The sequence below is a fragment of the Salmo trutta genome, chromosome 4 (genome assembly GCF_901001165.1).
Source record: "Salmo trutta chromosome 4, fSalTru1.1, whole genome shotgun sequence".
NCBI classification, from domain to species: domain Eukaryota; kingdom Metazoa; phylum Chordata; class Actinopteri; order Salmoniformes; family Salmonidae; genus Salmo; species Salmo trutta.
Window position 1 is genome coordinate 59,518,780 of NC_042960.1, and position 18,653 is coordinate 59,537,432.

An 18,653-nucleotide genomic window follows, 5' to 3' on the forward strand; every position below is an offset into this window, starting at 1 on the left:
CATCCGAGATTGGCATCAGTCCAATACCGCAGTGCACAGCTGAATCACGAGCAGGTAACGGTAAACATAAAGGGACAGGTGGATAGAACCCGGAAACCATTGACAAATGCAGAAAAGGGAAAAATTATTCTAGCTACGGAAATGTGTTTGGAAACTGAAAAATTAAATGTAATTGCAAAAACCTATGATGATGAACAAGCACAAACTCTTCAACAAATTATTTTCTACAGGAACAAAATCGTATGCTACAGGAACAACTCAATTCAGCCAAAACTAAATACGATCAAGTCCACGCCAAACTAGATAAATCTAACGAGTTATCTACAAACAGGCGCGCTCTTTCTTGATAACATGCATGCAGTTTTGTTGAACGCTACTTAAAGTAACAATGTTCTACTCAACATGCTGCAGACCAAAGACGATCAGTTAAGTCGAACGACACCGCTGGTCCTGCTCACATTGCCCTACCCTATGCTTTGACCTCTTTCTCCCCTTTCTCTCCAGATGAAATCTTGCGACTTGTGACGGCCGGCCGCCCAACAACCAACATCCCCTCCTCTCTCCTCCAGACCATTTCCGGAGACCTTCTCCCTTACCTCACCTCGCTCATCAACTCATCCTTGACCGCTGGCTACGTCCCTTCCGTCTTCAAGAGAGCGAGAGTTGCACCCCTTCTCAAAAAACCTACACTCGATCCCTCCGATGTCAACAACTACAGACCAGTATCCCTTCTTTCTTTTCTCTCCAAAACTCTTGAGCGTGCCGTCCTTGGCCAGCTCTCTTGCTATCTCTCTCAGAATGACCTTCTTGATCCAAATCAGTCAGGTTTCAAGACTGGTCATTCAACTGAGACTGCTCTTCTCTGTGTCACGGAGGCTCTCCGCACTGCTAAAGCTAACTCTCTCTCCTCTGCTCTCATCCTTCTAGACCTATTTGCTGCCTTTGATACTGTGAACCATCAGATCCTCCTCTCCACCTTCTCCGAGTTGGGCATCTCCGGCGTGGCTCACTCTTGGATTGCGTCCTACCTGACAGGTCGCTCCTACCAGGTGGCGTGGCGAGAATCTGTCTCCGCACCACGTGCTCTCACCACTGGTGTCCCCCAGGGCTCAGTTCTAGGCCCTCTCCTATTCTCGCTATGCACCAAGTCACTTGGCTCTGTCATATCCTCACATGGTCTCTCCTATCTGCTACGCAGATGACACACAATTAATCTTCTCCTTTCCCCCTTCTGATAACCATGTGACGAATCGCATCTCTGCATGTCTGGCAGACATATCAGTGTGGATGACGGAACACCACATCAAGCTGAACCTCGGCAAGACGGAGCTGCTCTTCCTCCCGGGGAAGGACTGCCCGTTCCATGATCTCGCCATCACAGTTGACAACTCCATTGTGTCGTCCTCCCAGAGTGCTAAGAGCCTTGGCGTGACCCTGGACAACACCCTGTCATTCTCCGCTAACATCAAGGCGGTGACCCGATCCTGTAGGTTCATGCTCTACAACATTCGCATAGTACGACCCTGCCTCACACAGGAAGCGGCGCAGGTCCTAATCCAGGCACTTGTCATCTCCCGTCTGGATTACTGCAACTCGCTGTTGGAAGGGGCTCCCTGCCTGTGCCATTAAACCCCTACAACTCATCCAGAACGCCACAGCCCATCTGGTGTTCAACCTTCCCAAGTTCTCTCACGTCACCCCGCTCCTCCGCACACTCCACTGGCTTCCAGTTGAAGCTCGCATCTGCTACAAGACCATGGTGCTTGCCTACAGAGCTGTGAGGGGAACGGGACCTCCGTACCTTCAGGCTCTGATCAGTCCCTACACCCAAAGAAGGGCACTACGTTCATCCACCTCTGGCCTGCTCGCCTCCCTACCTCTGCGGAAGCACAGTTCCCGCTCAGCCCAGTCAAAACTGTTCGCTGCTCTGGCACCCCAATGGTGGAACAAGCTCCCTCACAACGCCAGGACAGCGGAGTCAATCACCACCTTCCGGAGACACCTGAAACTCCACCTCTTTAAGGAATACCTGGGATAGGATAAAGTAATCCTTCTAACCCCCCACCCCCCCAAAAAAAGATATAGATGTACTATTGTAAAGTGGTTGTTCCACTGGATATCATAAGGTGAATGCACCAATTTGTAAGTCGCTCTGGATAAGAGTGTCTGCTAAATGACGTAAATGTAATGTAAATGTTTGGGTAACTGTCATTTGGAAAAAAATTTCTTTCTATTTTTCTTATTTAAAATTTGTGTTGCTCAGTCCTTGAGCTGTTCTTGTCTATTGATGTTCTGTATTATGTCATGTTTTGTGTGGACCCCAGGAAGTGTAGTGGCTGTTTCAGCAACAGCTAATGGGGATCAGAATAAAATACAGAAAAGTAAAAGATGCGTTATGAAGGTTTTGTATCATTTCAGCCAGTAGTTTTGAAAGTCGCACTCACGAGCCAAAACAGGTCCACAAAAATCTTGCACAATTGTGTACTTCGCCATCCATTTTGTATGATATCTTACGTCCTGGAAAAAATAAAAATCCTGCAATTCGTATGATATGTTAGAATTCCAAAACGTACAATATGTTACAAATTTGTAAGTGCTTAAATTTGTAAGTGAAAAATCCACACCAAAACAATATTTAGGTATTTGTTACATTATTGAACTGTTAATATAGTCCCAAAATGTTTTGCATGTCAGCAGAATGTAAACTGAATGCTTCCATGTATTGTTTTTGCAAAATATCATCATGGATAAAACAATGTCTTTGGTTCCACAGAAGCAGGATTTATTTTTTTGTCTAAACATATACATGGTTGCGCATCATGTTTCTGGTTTTTGTATTTTTGTCGTTTTTATGTTAATTAAACTGCTAATGACTGGACATGATCTTAAAGGAAAAATGCACGCAAAAACTATATTTTTGAATTTTTTTCATTAGTCCACTGTTGATACAGTCCGAAAATGTTTTGTATGTCAGCAGTCAAGTTCTCAAGATATTGGATTTTGAAGAAGCAAAGTGTCACTTGCCACATCATCATGATGAAGCAAAATAAATCATATGAAGCATAACGCATTATCATGATGATGTGGCAAGTGACACTTTTTCAGGTAGCCAGGCGGATCTGAGCGTTTGACCAGTACCTGAACGGTCGTTGGTCTGAATCCCCGATATTCTGCCGATGTGCCCTCGAGCAAGACACTTAACCCTAATTGCTCCTGTGTCACGTCTGCTCCCGCTCTTCCCTCCCCCTGGCACTTGAGGGCCCCAGGTTGCCCTGCATCATGCACTCCTGCCATCCATCACGCACACCTGCCTTCCCTCGTCACGTGCATCAGCGTTATTGGACTCACATGGACTCACTTATCACCTGTTCATTTCCTCCCTTATATTTGTCAGTTCCCCAGCTCTATTCCCCGCTGCTGCATAGTATTGTTTTTTTTGTCTGTATTATTAGTTTGCTGACGCTATTCCTGTCTTGTTCCATGCCCGTTCTTTATTAAATGTTTGACTCCCCGTACCTGCTTCGTCTCTCCAGCGTCAACACGTGAAATCCTGTAACTCCCTCTGGATAAGAGCGTATGCTAAATCACTAAAATATAACATTTGCAAAAACAAATGTTTTTATGGCATCAATATCAACTAATCAGTCATATAGTTCTACTGTAGTTTAACACATTTAATAACAGGGTGTCAATAAGCATATTTGAAATCAGGAAGAAATTAGTACATTTTATCATTCTTAATAAGTACGGTAACAATAGATGTTGAATTCAGTGACATGAGTTGTACTTAAAGGACTAAAAAGTAAGTTGAGATCTGTGTGAATAAATGTTTCATTGTTATCATGATTCAAGGTGGCGGTTGATGCTGTGGTACACTTCCACTGCATCTGGGTTGTTACTATCTTAATATCAATTCAGCATATTTTTGTTCTACAGTATGTTGATGAACTCAAAATCCAGACTGTGGTTCTACACTCTGGAAGAGATGCTCTCGGAGAAAACCTTCTCCCATGCGTAGTAGTGACGCCACCTCACGTAAGACAATGCTCACAATCTTGACTGAACATGGGGTTTGACACTGTGACAGAGATGCTCTCGCAGAAAACCTAGAATCTTCTCCCATGAGTCTTCCTGTGCGACAGCGTGAGGTTTGGTGATGCCTCCCCACAGCGCCAACACTGCAACAAGTTGGAATGACTGCTTTAGATTTAACACATTTGAGACATGGTATTCTTATGACTGTGTAATGTAGACCTATATGAATTTACTGGTATGTTCAAGTAACATAAAATAGCCTTACTTAACATAATAAGAACATAGAACTGTAGGTTGATGATTCCTTGACTAGTTGAATCAGGTGTGGCAAAGCACAATAACTAATTATGCACAGATTGTCTACATGAATGATCAGACTTCCAAAAGGCACCTCTCTCTCTGCTTATCGGCATCAGAAAGGATGAAAGCTTGCAGTGGGGACTATACGGCATTTCAATCAGGTGACCAGCTCCAGGGTAGGACAGAGTGGTCAGCAGGTTACTGTTCCCTGCTCTCTCCATCATCTGCTTCATCTGAGGAGGAGAAAAGGATGGAGATTAGTACGAGGATAATTTCATATTTTCTCTAAAAGACTTCTCAACTCATTGTTCTTTTGTATTTAAACAGCATTTATGATGCATACAGTAACTCACATCATCAGCTGATTCGACAGTGGCGTTATTCTGATCATCTTGTCCAACAACCAGCAGCAGAGGACATGTTATCCTCCCCATCTGAGGACAGAATAAAACAAAATGGAGCTGAACTGAACAGATTAATAGCCATTTAGGAAAACATTGAATATTGACAGACACAACAATACTTCTGAGCCCTCAATCTTGTGAGATACTGGAGGATCATGATAGGACTGGAGAAAGTGTGAAACTGTTCCCAGTATTGGTTGAGTTCTCCAGCGTAATCTTTTAGAGCTCCTTATCATCCTGTCCTCCTGTGTGGGATACATTTCCCTCACTACAATCATCCAAACAAGAGCAGAGGACTGAAGGGTCTTTCTGTACATAACAGATATCTTACTTCCACTTTCAGGTCTATATCTTCTGGAATAGGTAAAAGAACGTCCCTCCCGATGATGTGATTCTTCTCATATCGACAGGCCTTTTTGTACAGTCTGCAAACGCAAGGGCAAAGGTAATGCCCTTTAACCAAGTCAAACAGTACTTTTCTTCTTTAAAAAAGTTGGCTATGTAAAGAGACACACATAAATTAAAACATTAAGTATCAACTCACTTTTCTATCCTACTATAGGCTTCTGCAATGGACTGGGTGGCTCCAATTCGGCCAGTATGGGTGCCACTGATGCACACACAACATCTTGGCTAAAAGGAGTAGACAGAGATTTAGTCATCGTAATAATAATACTACATTTTATGTGTTAATGCTACAAATGTTCCTGACAGAGAAACATATATACACAATAAAAGGACTGATAGACAACAATGCAACTTTTCTCTGATATTAATGTGGCAAGTAACTTTGTGATATTCCCAAACATACGCATACTCAATGATGGTGAGTATTTCGGGGACATTTTGGTCTGGTGCAAGCAAATATGTATATGTGTTTATTCACGAAATCAAAAAAATGACAGAGTTGCATAGGGACTTACCTTTACAGTTTTTGAGTAGGCGGTGATGGATAGAACCACTGGGACAGCAGCGGAAATGCCAAGTAGAGCAATTCTGTCAGTGGCCACTAGAGGGTGATCCTGCAGTAGTCTGAAAGCATTCTGAGATGAGATAGATGTACAATATGTATGAGAGTTGTTCTCAAAGTCCTTGGGATTCTTTCATCAGTCTTTAGCAGCACAAACTTGCTCAATCTTTCGTATGAGCAAATTCACCAATATGTCTGCATTCATCAACATTTTCTCCAGACAATATATACTGTAGATTAAGACAAGTCTCAGATAGAAATGTTGACATAAGACATGCAGAGGTAATTGTGTGTGGGGGGTATGGGTTCATATTTAACAATTATCTGATGCATGGGACTTTTATTTCCCGGTGCTACATGAGACAGCATGGTGAGACAGCATGGTGGTGAGTGTGCTGATATCCACCTTCATGGAACACTCTGACCTGATTCCAAAGGCCTTAATTAAGTACTGATTGGGTGCAGTAAGGATTCAAGCTAGCAAACAAACAACCACAGGTATTATGGTTGTTTGTTTGTGTATAAAACACACACACACACACACGTTTTGGTAAGTTTGCTAGTGGTTTTCGAGTACTGTCGGCAGGTTTTCAGACAGATGCCGTTAAGCACGTTGTTTCGTTCCGGAGGCAAATGTTTATGTTTCTGAACAACAATGAGCAACAGCTAAATGTGCATTTTAAAGTGAGGCATGGGGAGGGGCTCTATGCAGGGTTTGCCAGCACAGATAGTCTACGGTGTTTTGAGTGTGGGGATTTGGGGCATAAGAGCTTTGCGTGCCCACATAAAGGCCATAGACAAAGTGAGGGTACAAGCGCCACTGGGGGAAATCGAGGTCAAATTGCAGGGGGTAATGAGATGCAGACAGCAGAGGCTGGGCCAAGTCATGCCAGGGATGGTGTTGTAGATGAGGCTGGGCCTAGTCAGGCTAGAGATGGTGGGGTAGCTGAGGCTGGGTCTAGTCAGGCTAGAGATGGTGGGGTAGCGGAGGCTGGGCCTAGTTATGCTATGGAGGGTGGTGTAGATGATGCTGGGTCTAGTCAGGTTATGCTAGTGGATGAGGAGAGTATAGTGGGGAAGTGTAAGAGACTAGGGGGGGAGGAGGAGGGTGTCAAGCGGAAAAGGAAAAAGGGTGTGGTCAAAGGCACCATGGAAACTTTGCCTGTTGCTGTGGGGGATGGTCAGGGTGGGAGAAGGGCAGGTGGTCAGGGTGGGAGATAGAGATGAGGAGGAAAGTGAGTCTGAGGAAGAGGATGAGGAGTTATTTTTTTCAGACTCCTCTTCAATGGGCCCGGAGCTGACAGCCAGTCAAGCAGAGGGGTCTAAGTACACGTTGAGAGAACTGACAAGGTTCCTGAATGAGACCAAGGGGAAAAAGTTAATCTTGTGGCTTTTTTTTCTGATCCGAGAAAATGTGTAAGATCAGTACAACATGCTATGAAAAATGAGGAGCATGGTGTCCTCTCACCCAGAAACGGTTTAGGTTGAGGAAGTGGCTCACAACAGTGTGTAAAGGTTTACCTTCAGACACTGTTTAGATATATAGTTTCTTTCTGACACTGGGGCTTTTTGAGCTTTGCTATTGGTCTCTTTCTCTGCTGGCTTTTCTCCCACTTCTTATGGAGACTCTTCGGATAGGCTCGCTCAATATAAATGGCGCCAGAGATGCGGGAAAGAGGAGTGTGTTGGGTGAATATGTGAAACAAAAAAAAGTACAGGTGTTGTTTCTGCAGGAGACACAAAGTGATGTGTTGCATGAAGTCGATTGGGGGCTCTGGTGGAAAGGGGCAAGTGTGTTGAGCCATGGGACAAATCTTAGTGCAGGGGTAGCAGTCCTTTTTGCACCGGGTCCGTCTGTAAAAGTTTGCTCCTCAAAGGTAGGCTGCTTGTTGTTAAAGCAGAAATTAACAACATGGGTTTTGTCTTTATAAATGTGTATGCGCCTAATACAGGGAGGGAAAGCGGGGTTCTATTTGGGAGTCTTAGACAGGAACTCTCACAGGTAGCGCCTGAGGAGACGCTGGGGGTCGGAGGAGACTGGAACTGTACAACGGATTTTACAAAAGACAGAAATGGCGAGGAGCCTCATTCAGTGTTAGTGGGAGTGTTAAGGGACATCATTAATCAGTTCGACCTAGTGGATGTTTGGAGATCTAAACATCCAAACACAAGACAGTATACATGGGTGAAGGTTTTTGGGGCTAGGGTGAGTGCAGCACGACTTGATCGGTTTTACATGTCTAGGAATCGGAGCAATAGGCTGTTGGGCGCTACCATTCTCCCGGTGGGGTTTTCCGATCATCACATAACCATGGCTCGGCTGTCTACTTCACCAGGATCCCGGGAGGCATCTTATTGGAAGTTAAATGTAAAGCTCTTACAAGATGCCACTTTTTGCTCAGGTTTCCAGACTATTTGGGAAGGGTGGGGGCAGCGAAGAGAGGAGTATGAGTCTCTGAGTCAATGGTGGGATGTGGGGAAAGTCCAAATTTGACTTTTCTGTTAACAGTACACAGCTCTCTCATCCTCAGAGGCTAGGAGAGTATTGGGGGAACTAGAGCGTTGTTTTAGCAAGATGGAGGTAAGAGATGGTGGGGCAAGGCAATATAAGCCTCCAGGCTAATTTAGCTGAACTACGTAGAGACCTGGGCTGTTTTTTCCAGGTTAAAGCAAAGGGAGCACTTGTAAGAGCTAGGTTCTACATGCTCAAGGAGATGGATGCTCCCTGCTCCTTCTTCTTTGGTTTGGAAAGACAGAGCAGTGAAGACAAGGGTATGCATTGTCTACGGCTGTCTGATGGGCAGGTGACCTCTGTGGTGGGTGAGATGCGGGAGCAGACTGTGGAGTTTTATACTGAGTTGTATAGGGCAGAAGTGTGTGATCCTATGTGTGCTCAGGTCTTGTTTGCAGAACTCCCTAAGCTCTCTCTGGCACAGAGGGATGAAATGGACATTCCTCTGTTGTCCCATGAACTGGCAGAGGCCGTAACCCAGATGTCCCCCGGTCGTGCACCGGGGGTTGATGAACTCCCAGTGGAGTTTTATAAAGAATTCTGGGGAATAATTGGACAGGACTTCTTCTGCGTGTTGCCTGAATGCGTCGGGGTAGGAGAGTTGCCTATGAGCTGCCGTCGGGAGGCTCTGACTCTCCTGCCAAAAAAAGAGGACTTGTGTGAACTTAAGAACTGGAGGCCTGTGGCATTACTCTGTGCGGACTACAAGATATTTGCCAAGGTCCTCTCTAACAGACTGAAGTCCCATTTGGACTCGATAGTACATAAGGACCAAACATATTGTGTACCGGGACGCTCAATCACAGACAACTTGTTCTTAATTAGGGACCTGTTGGACTTGTCGAGAGGTTCTAATGTCAACTTTGGACTGGTCTCTTTAGATCAAGAGAAGGCTTTTGATAGAGTGGACCATGAGTATCTGTTCAATGTAATGTTTGGGTTTGGGGAGAGTTTTTTGACGTGTGAAGCTGTTGTATGCTGGGGCGTCATGTATGGTTAAGGTGGGAGGGGGGCTCAGTAGGCCAGTCTAAGTGAGACGGGGCATTAGACAAGGATACCCTCTATCTGGGCAGTTATACACATTTGCCATTGAGTCTTTTTAGGACTGCTACGCAGGAGACTGCAGGGAGTGTGCTGGACAGGCATGGATGTGGTGACAGGAATAGCAGTGTCAGCATATGCAGATGATGTTTCTGTGATGGTCAAGATATGCAGGCACTAGAGACCAGTCTGAAGGTGTACGAGGGAGCTTCATTAGCTAAGGTAAACTGGGGCAAGAGCAAAGCTCTGTAATGTGGGGCATGGGGGGATAGGGCTCCTCCTCCTACCTGGGCTCAGAGAAGTGGGTCAGGAAGAACTGGGAGGGGCTGTCACATGCAGTGGTGTCAAGACTGGCCAGGTGGAGGTGGCTCCTGTCCCAAGTGTCATATAGAGGGAGGGTGCTGATAATTAACAACCTGGTGGCATCTTTCCTGTGGCATAAACTGGCTGTCCTCAACCCCCCGCCCCCTCCCCCCCGCCAGTTTGCTCGCAGACCTGCAACGCAAGCTGGTGGACTTCTTCTGGTCGGGCCATCACTGGCTGAGGGCGGCAGTGTTGTACATGACCGTCCACAAAGGAGGACAGGGCCTAGTGGAACTAGAGGGCAGGATGGCTGCCTTCCGGCTAAAGGCGGTGCAGAGACTGCTGTACCATACTGATGTTGGCTGGAGGGAACCAGCATGCACGCTGCTGAGTAGAGCTGGCGGATTAGGGTTGGACCGGCAGCTGTTCCTCATGAAGCTGGAGAGGCTGACTACAGCAGGTCTCTCAGATTTCTACTCTGCAATGCTGAGGGCCTGGCAGCTGCTAAGGCCCACACGAGAAGGGGGTGTGGAGCCTGGGCTCTGGGTGTGGGAGGAGCCTATCTTCCACAACCCAGCCATCCCTTTGAGATCGGTTCAGTCGGCCACCCTGCAGAGGCAACTGATGGCAGCGGGTTTACAAAGGCTGGGTGACCTGAGACTGCTGGGAGAGGAGGGGTGGAAAACCCTGGACGTCTTGGCACAACAAACAGGAATAACGTCTCTTAGGCTGCTGGAGAGATTCCTGGAGGAGGTCCAGGAGGCACTTTCTGAGCCGGTAAGGGGGATGTTTGAGCGGCCAAAGGGAGAGGTGCCACCACTGTTTCCGCCACTGCAGGTGACGGCAGAGACTGGAGACTGGCAAGGGGGTCTGGAGGACTTGTTAGATTTTACACTCCGAGCCTGGGGGAGTTTGAAGGGGTTGGGAGGTAAAGCCCTCTACAACCTCTGCGTTAAGGTTAGGAACATTAGAAGGCCGAAAAGGAGTGAGGGCACATCAGTGGCAGGGGGTATGTGGGGAGGAGAGTATGGTGGGTTTAGATGGAGGGGGCTTTACAAACCCCCAGTACCAAAGAGGTCAATGGATCTCCAGTGGAGAGTTCTTCATGGAGCCCTGGCCACTAACAGCTGGTTGGCACCGGGAGTCGGGCAGGGGTGTCCTTTCTGTAAAATGAAAGAAACTGTGATTCATGTGTTTCTTTGTGCACCAGGTTAATGCCATTAATGTCTCTGTTGGAATGTCTGTGTGAGAGGTTGGGGGTGGTTTTTACTGTTGGGGTGTTTATAATGGAATACAGGTATTCGAGTAAGGAGAAGGCCAAATGTGTTTTGTTGAATTTTCTGTTTGCTCAGGCAAAGTTAGCAATTTGGCTAACAAAGAGGAACAGGGTCAAAGGTGGGGGGATAATAGACCCTTACTATTGTTTAATGGGATGGTCTCAGCGCGCCTTAGGGTTGAGTTTGAGTCTATAAATGATAAATATTGTTGAGATGTTTAAGGAGATATGGTGTGTTGGGGGGCTGTCTGTATAGCTGGGGAAGATGTTTTGGATATACGGTTGTAGGAGTGGGTATTGTTTGGGTATTGTGATGTTGGTTTGTATCATGTGGTAGCTGAAGTAAGTATGGTACATGTATGCAGTACAGGATATATTTTGGGGTTTTATTTTTAGGGGGGGGGGGGGGGGTTTAAATGAAATGAGAATGTTCCATTAAAGAAAGACCAAAGTCTAAAAAGTCTCTCTCGCTCTCTCTCTCTCACTCACTCGGCTAGATAAAACCGGCACTTTTACTGAAACATTGATTAATGTGCACTGTCCCCTGTAAAAATAAAATAAACTCAAACTCAAACCTCATTACTGACGGATGTCCCGCCTCCAGCGGGAATCCCACGTGGCTTCGGCCTTAGGGAGAGATGAACCTAGTGGTGAATGATACCTAACATTTAAAACTACTGGCGACACTTTTATGATAATCCAGACAATCCCAATAGATAGGATATCATCGTCTCATTCAATTTAATAGGTTAAATTGTCAAACATACCTTTTTAGGTTCTTCCAATTAAATGAGACATTTTAAACTTTCAATAGTAACCTAGATGAACAACTTCCAGGTTAATTAAAGTTTAATTCCCCGATAGCCTATCCAGGTATGATTAATCCTAATCATTGATTAATTTGCTTTTGCAAATTCATTCATGTCCAACTCCCACATTACTAGTACAGTACTGATGGTTCATTAACGTCTATAAATAGATTAAAATCGTCTTTGCAGCTTCCAACGTATTCCAAAACAAACTTTGGAAAATGAGGAATAACAGTTTTCCTTTCAAATGTTCTAATAATGTGCAAGCTATCAGAAGGGGTAGTCCCCACCCGCCTGCTAATTAGTGAACCTCCACCCATAAATGGATTGATCTCTGACCTCAGCAGCGATACCAACCCTAATTATGCCATTAGCGGAAAAACAGCAGACATGGCACACAACGCTCTCCAAAATCAACCGTCGGGCGCAGGCCTCGTAAAGGTTCTCTCCAGTCTAGCCCTGATGTCTTGCCATCCGAGATTGGCATCAGTCCAATACCGCAGTGCACAGCTGAATCACGAGCAGGTAACGGTAAACATAAAGGGACAGGTGGATAGAACCCGGAAACCATTGACAAATGCAGAAAAGGGAAAAATTATTCTAGCTACGGAAATGTGTTTGGAAACTGAAAAATTAAATGTAATTGCAAAAACCTATGATGATGACAAGCACAAACTCTTCAACAAATTATTTTCTACAGGAACAAAATCGTATGCTACAGGAACAACTCAATTCAGCCAAAACTAAATACGATCAAGTCCACGCCAAACTAGATAAATCTAACGAGTTATCTACAAACAGGCGCGCTCTTTCTTGATAACATGCATGCAGTTTTGTTGAACGCTACTTAAAGTAACAATGTTCTACTCAACATGCTGCAGACCAAAGACGATCAGTTAAGTCGAACGACACCGCTGGTCCTGCTCACATTGCCCTCCCCTATGCTTTGACCTCTTTCTCCCCTTTCTCTCAGATGAAATCTTGCGACTGTGACGGCCGGCCGCCCAACAACCAACATCCCCTCCTCTCTCCTCCAGACCATTTCCGGAGACCTTCTCCCTTACCTCACCTCGCTCATCAACTCATCCTTGACCGCTGGCTACGTCCCTTCCGTCTTCAAGAGAGCGAGAGTTGCACCCCCTTCTCAAAAAACCTACACTCGATCCCCTCCGATGTCAACAACTACAGACCAGTATCCCTTCTTTCTTTTCTCTCCAAAACTCTTGGAGCGTGCCGTCCTTGGCCAGCTCTCTTGCTATCTCTCTCAGAATGACCTTCTTGATCCAATCAGTCAGGTTTCAAGACTGGTCATTCAACTGAGACTGCTCTTCTCTGTGTCACGGAGGCTCTCCGCACTGCTAAAGCTAACTCTCTCCTCCTCTGCTCTCATCCTTCTAGACCTATTTGCTGCCTTTGATACTGTGAACCATCAGATCCTCCTCTCCACCTTCTCCGAGTTGGGCATCTCCGGCGTGGCTCACTCTTGGATTGCGTCCTACCTGACAGGTCGCTCCTACCAGGTGGCGTGGCGAGAATCTGTCTCCGCACCACGTGCTCTCACCACTGGTGTCCCCCAGGGCTCAGTTCTAGGCCCTCTCCTATTCTCGCTATGCACCAAGTCACTTGGCTCTGTCATATCCTCACATGGTCTCTCCTATCTGCTACGCAGACGACACACAATTAATCTTCTCCTTTCCCCCTTCTGATAACCATGTGACGAATCGCATCTCTGCATGTCTGGCAGACATATCAGTGTGGATGACGGATCACCACATCAAGCTGAACCTCGGCAAGACGGAGCTGCTCTTCCTCCCGGGGAAGGACTGCCCGTTCCATGATCTCGCCATCACAGTTGACAACTCCCATTGTGTGCGTCCTCCCAGAGTGCTAAGAGCCTTGGCGTGACCCTGGACAACACCCTGTCATTCTCCGCTAACATCAAGGCGGTGACCCGATCCTGTAGGTTCATGCTCTACAACATTCGCATAGTACGACCCTGCCTCACACAGGAAGCGGCGCAGGTCCTAATCCAGGAACTTGTCATCTCCCGTCTGGATTACTGCAACCTCGCTGTTGGAAGGGGCTCCCTGCCTGTGCCATTAAACCCCTACAACTCATCCAGAACGCCACAGCCCATCTGGTGTTCAACCTTCCCAAGTTCTCTCACGTCACCCCGCTCCTCCGCACACTCCACTGGCTTCCAGTTGAAGCTCGCATCTGCTACAAGACCATGGTGCTTGCCTACAGAGCTGTGAGGGGAACGGGACCCTCCGTACCTTCAGGCTCTGATCAGTCCCTACACCCAAAGAAGGGCACTGCGTTCATCCACCTCTGGCCTGCTCGCCTCCCTACCTCTGCGGAAGCACAGTTTCCCGCTCAGCCCAATCAAAACTGTTCGCTGCTCTGGCACCCCAATGGTGGAACAAGCTCCCTCACGACGCCAGGACAGCGGAGTCAATCACCACCTTCCGGAGACACCTGAAACTCCACCTCTTTAAGGAATACCTGGGATAGGATAAAGTAATCCTTCTAACCCCCCACCCCCCCAAAAAAAGATATAGATGTACTATTGTAAAGTGGTTGTTCCACTGGATATCATAAGGTGAATGCCCCAATTTGTAAGTCGCTCTGGATAAGAGGTCTGCTAAATGACGTAAATGTAATGTAAATGTGTGGGTAACTGTCATTTGGAACTTTTTTTTTCTTTCTATTTTTCTTATTTAAAATTTGTGTGCTCAGTCCTTGAGCTGTTCTTGTCTATTGATGTTCTGTATTATGTCATGTTTTGTGTGGACCCCAGGAAGTGTAGTGGCTGTTTCAGCAACAGCTAATGGGGATCAGAATAAAATACAGAAAAGTAAAAGATGCGTTATGAAGGTTTTGTATCATTTCAGCCAGTAGTTTTGAAAGTACGCACCACGAGCCAAAACAGGTCCACAAAAATGTTGCACAATTGTGTACTTCGCCATCCATTTTGTATGATATCTTACGTCCTGGAAAAAATAAAAATCCTGCAATTCGTATGATATGTTAGAATTCCAAAACGTACAATATGTTACAAATTTGTAAGTGTTTAAATTGTAAGTGAAAAATCCACACCAAAACAATATTTAGGTATTTGTTACATTATTGAATGTTAATATAGTCCCAAAATGTTTTGCATGTCAGCAGAATGTAACTGAATGCTTCCATGTATTGTTTTTGCAAAATATCATCATGGATAAAACAATGTCTTTGGTTCCACAGAAGCAGGATTATTTTTTTTGTCTAAACATATACATGGTTGCGCATCATGTTTCTGGGTTTTTGTATTTTTGTTGTTTTATGTTAATTAAACTGCTAATGACTGGACATGATCTTAAAGGAAAAATGCACGCAAAAAACTATATTTTTGAATTTTTTTCATTAGTCCACTGTTGATACAGTCCGAAAATGTTTTGTATGTCAGCAGTCAAGTTCTCAAGATATTGGATTTTGAAGAAGCAAGTGTCACTTGCCACATCATCATGATGAAGCAAAATAAATCATATGAAGCATAACGCATTATCATGATGATGTGGCAAGTGACACTTTTTCAGGTAGCCAGGCGGATCTGAGCGTTTGACCAGTACCTGAACGGTCGTTGGTCTGAATCCCGATATTCTGCCGATGTGCCCTCGAGCAAGACACTTAACCCTAATTGCTCCTGTGTCACGTCTGCTCCCGCTCTTTCCCTCCCCCTGGCACTTGAGGGCCCCAGGTTGCCCTGCATCATGCACTCCTGCCATCCATCACGCACACCTGCCTTCCCTCGTCACGTGCATCAGCGTTATTGGACTCACATGGACTCACTTATCACCTGTTCATTTCCTCCCTTATATTTGTCAGTTCCCCAGCTCTATTCCCCGCTGCTGCATAGTATTGTTTTTTTTGTCTGTATTATTAGTTTGCTGACGCTATTCCTGTCTTGTTCCATGCCCGTTCTTTATTAAATGTTTGACTCCCCGCACCTGCTTCGTCTCTCCAGCGTCAACACGTGAATCCTGTAACTCCCTCTGGATAAGAGCGTATGCTAAATCACTAAAATATAACATTGCAAAAAACAATGTTTTTATGGCATCAATATCAACTAATCAGTCATATAGTTATACTGTAGTTTAACACATTAATAACAGGGTGTCAATAAGCATATTTGAAATCAGGAAGAAATTAGTACATTTTATCATTCTTAATAAGTACGGTAACAATAGATGTTGAATTCAGTGACATGAGTTGTACTTAAAGGACTATAAAAAGTAAGTTGAGATCTGTGTGAATAAATGTTTCATTGTTATCATGATTCAAGGTGGCGGTTGATTGCTGTGGTACACTTCCACTGCATCTGGGGTTGTACTATCTTAATATCAATTCAGCATATTTTGTTCTACAGTATGTTGATGAACTCAAAATCCAGACTGTGGTTCAAGGCTCTGGAAGAGATGCTCTCGGAGAAAACCTTCTCCCATGCATAGTAGTGACGCCACCTCACGTAAGACAATGCTCACAATCTTGACTGAACATGGGGTTTGACACTGTGACAGAGATGCTCTCGCAGAAAACCTAGAATCTTCTCCCATGAGTCTTCCTGTGCGACAGCGTGAGGTTTGGTGATGCCTCCCCACAGCGCCAACACTGCAACAAGTTGGAATGACTGCTTTTAGATTTAACACATTTGAGACATGGTATTCTTATGACTGTGTAATGTAGACCTATATGAATTACTGGTATGTTCAAGTAACATAAAATAGCCTTACTTAACATAATAAGAACATAGAACTGTAGGTTGATGATTCCTTGACTAGTTGAATCAGGTGTGGCAAAGCACAATAACTAATTATGCACAGACTTGTCTACATGAATGATCAGGACTTCCGAAAGGCACCTCTCTCTCTGCTTATCGGCATCAGAAAGGATGAAACCTTGCAGTGGGGACTATACGGACCATTTCAATCAGGTGACCAGACCCAGGGTAGGACAGAGTGGCAGCAGGTTACTGTTCCCTGCTCTCTCATCATCTGCTTCATCTGAGGAGGAGAAAAGGATGGAGATTAGTACGAGGATCATTTCATATTTTCTCTAAAAGGACTTCTCAACTCATTGTTCTTTTGTATTTAAACAGCATTTATGATGCATACAGTAACTCACATCATCAGCTGATTCGACAGTGGCGTTACTCTGATCATCTTGTCCAACAACCGCAGCAGAGGACATGTTATCCTCCCCATCTGAGGACAGAATAAAACAAATGAGCTGAACTGAACAGATTAATAGCCATTTAGGAAACATTGAATATTGACAGACACAACAATACTTCTGAGCCCTCAATCTTGTGAGATACTGGAGGATCATGATAGGACTGGAGAAAGTGTGAAACTGTTCCCAGTATTGGTTGAGTTCTCCAGCGTAATCTTTTAGAGCTCCTTATCATCCTGTCCTCCTGTGTGGGATACATTTCCCTCACTACAATCATCCAAACAAGAGCAGAGGACTGAAGGGTCTTTCCTGTACATAACAGATATCTTACTTCCACTTTCAGGTCTATATCTTCTGGAATAGGTAAAAGAACGTCCCTCCCGATGATGTGATTCTTCTCATATCGACAGGCCTTTTTGTACAGTCTGCAAACGCAAGGGCAAAGGTAATGCCCTTTAACCAAGTCAAACAGTACTTTTCTTCTTTAAAAAAGTTGGCTATGTAAAGAGACACACATAAATTAAAACATTAAGTATCAACTCCACTTTTCTATCCTACTATAGGCTTCTGCAATGGACTGGGTGGCTCCAATTCGGCCAGTATGGGTGCCACTGATGCACACACAACATCTTGGCTAAAAGGAGTAGACAGAGATTTAGTCATCGTAATAATAATACTAACATTTTATGTGTTAATGGCTACAAATGTTCCTGACAGAGAAACAGATATACACAATAAAAGGACTGATAGACAACAATGCAACTTTTCTCTGATATTAATGTGGCAAGTAACTTTGTGATATTCCCAAACATACGCATACTCAATGATGGTGAGTATTTCGGGGACATTTTGGTCTGGTGCAAGCAAATATGTATATGTGTTTATTCACGAAATCAAAAAAATGACAGAGTTGCATAGGGACTTACCTTTACAGTTTTTGAGTAGGCGGGTGATGGATAGAACCACTGGGACAGCAGCGGAAATGCCAAGTAGAGCAATTCTGTCAGTGGCCACTAGAGGGTGATCCTGCAGTAGTCTGAAAGCATTCTGAGATGAGAATAGATGTACAATATGTATGAGAGTTGTTCTCAAAGTCCTTGGGATTCTTTCATCAGTCTTTAGCAGCATACAAACTTGCTCAATCTTTCGTATGAGCAAATTCACCAATATGTCTGCATTCATCAACATTTTCTCCAGACAATATATACTGTAGATTAAGACAAGTCTCAGATAGAAATGTTGACATAAGACATGCAGAGGTAATTGTGTGTGGGGGGTATGGGTTCATATTTAACAATTATCTGATGCATGGGACTTTTATTTCCCGGTGCTACATGAGACAGCATGGTGAGACAGCATGGTGGTGAGTGTGCTGATATCCACCTTCATGGAACACTCTGACCTGATTCCAAAGGCCTTAATTAAGTACTGATTGGGTGCAGTAAGGATTCAAGCTAGCAAACAAACAACCACAGGTATTATGGTTGTTTGTTTGTGTATAAAACACACACACACACACACGTTTTGGTAAGTTTGCTAGTGGTTTTCGAGTACTGTCGGCAGGTTTTCAGACAGATGCCGTTAAGCACGTTGTTTCGTTCCGGAGGCAAATGTTTATGTTTCTGAACAACAATGAGCAACAGCTAAATGTGCATTTTAAAGTGAGGCATGGGGAGGGGCTCTATGCAGGGTTTGCCAGCACAGATAGTCTACGGTGTTTTGAGTGTGGGGATTTGGGGCATAAGAGCTTTGCGTGCCCACATAAAGGCCATAGACAAAGTGAGGGTACAAG

General features: G+C 44.9%; 1 protein-coding gene and 1 long non-coding RNA gene across 3 annotated transcripts; both read right to left on the bottom strand.

Moving 5' to 3' along the window:
• Positions 1-3,659: 3,659 nt before the first annotated feature.
• On the bottom strand, positions 3,660-8,060 carry LOC115193056 (peroxisomal succinyl-coenzyme A thioesterase-like). Its single transcript, XM_029752038.1, has 7 exons — positions 8,043-8,060; positions 5,663-5,839; positions 5,284-5,372; positions 5,071-5,164; positions 4,689-4,769; positions 4,427-4,568; positions 3,660-4,178 (listed from the first exon to the last, which is right to left on the bottom strand). Exons 1-7 carry the CDS (start codon positions 8,058-8,060, stop codon positions 4,048-4,050), a joined length of 732 nt encoding a protein of 243 aa, XP_029607898.1. The 3' UTR covers positions 3,660-4,047.
• Positions 8,061-16,865: 8,805 nt separating this feature from the next.
• LOC115192741 (uncharacterized) lies at positions 16,866-17,811 on the bottom strand. Of its 2 annotated transcripts, none has more exons than XR_003877986.1 (4): positions 17,788-17,811; positions 17,407-17,495; positions 17,193-17,286; positions 16,866-16,893 (listed from the first exon to the last, which is right to left on the bottom strand). It is a non-coding gene; the product is annotated as an uncharacterized LOC115192741 (long non-coding RNA). The 2 variants fall into 2 exon arrangements; XR_003877985.1 differs by lacking the exon at positions 16,866-16,893 and adding an exon at positions 16,956-17,105.
• Between the last annotated feature and the right edge of the window lie 842 nt (positions 17,812-18,653).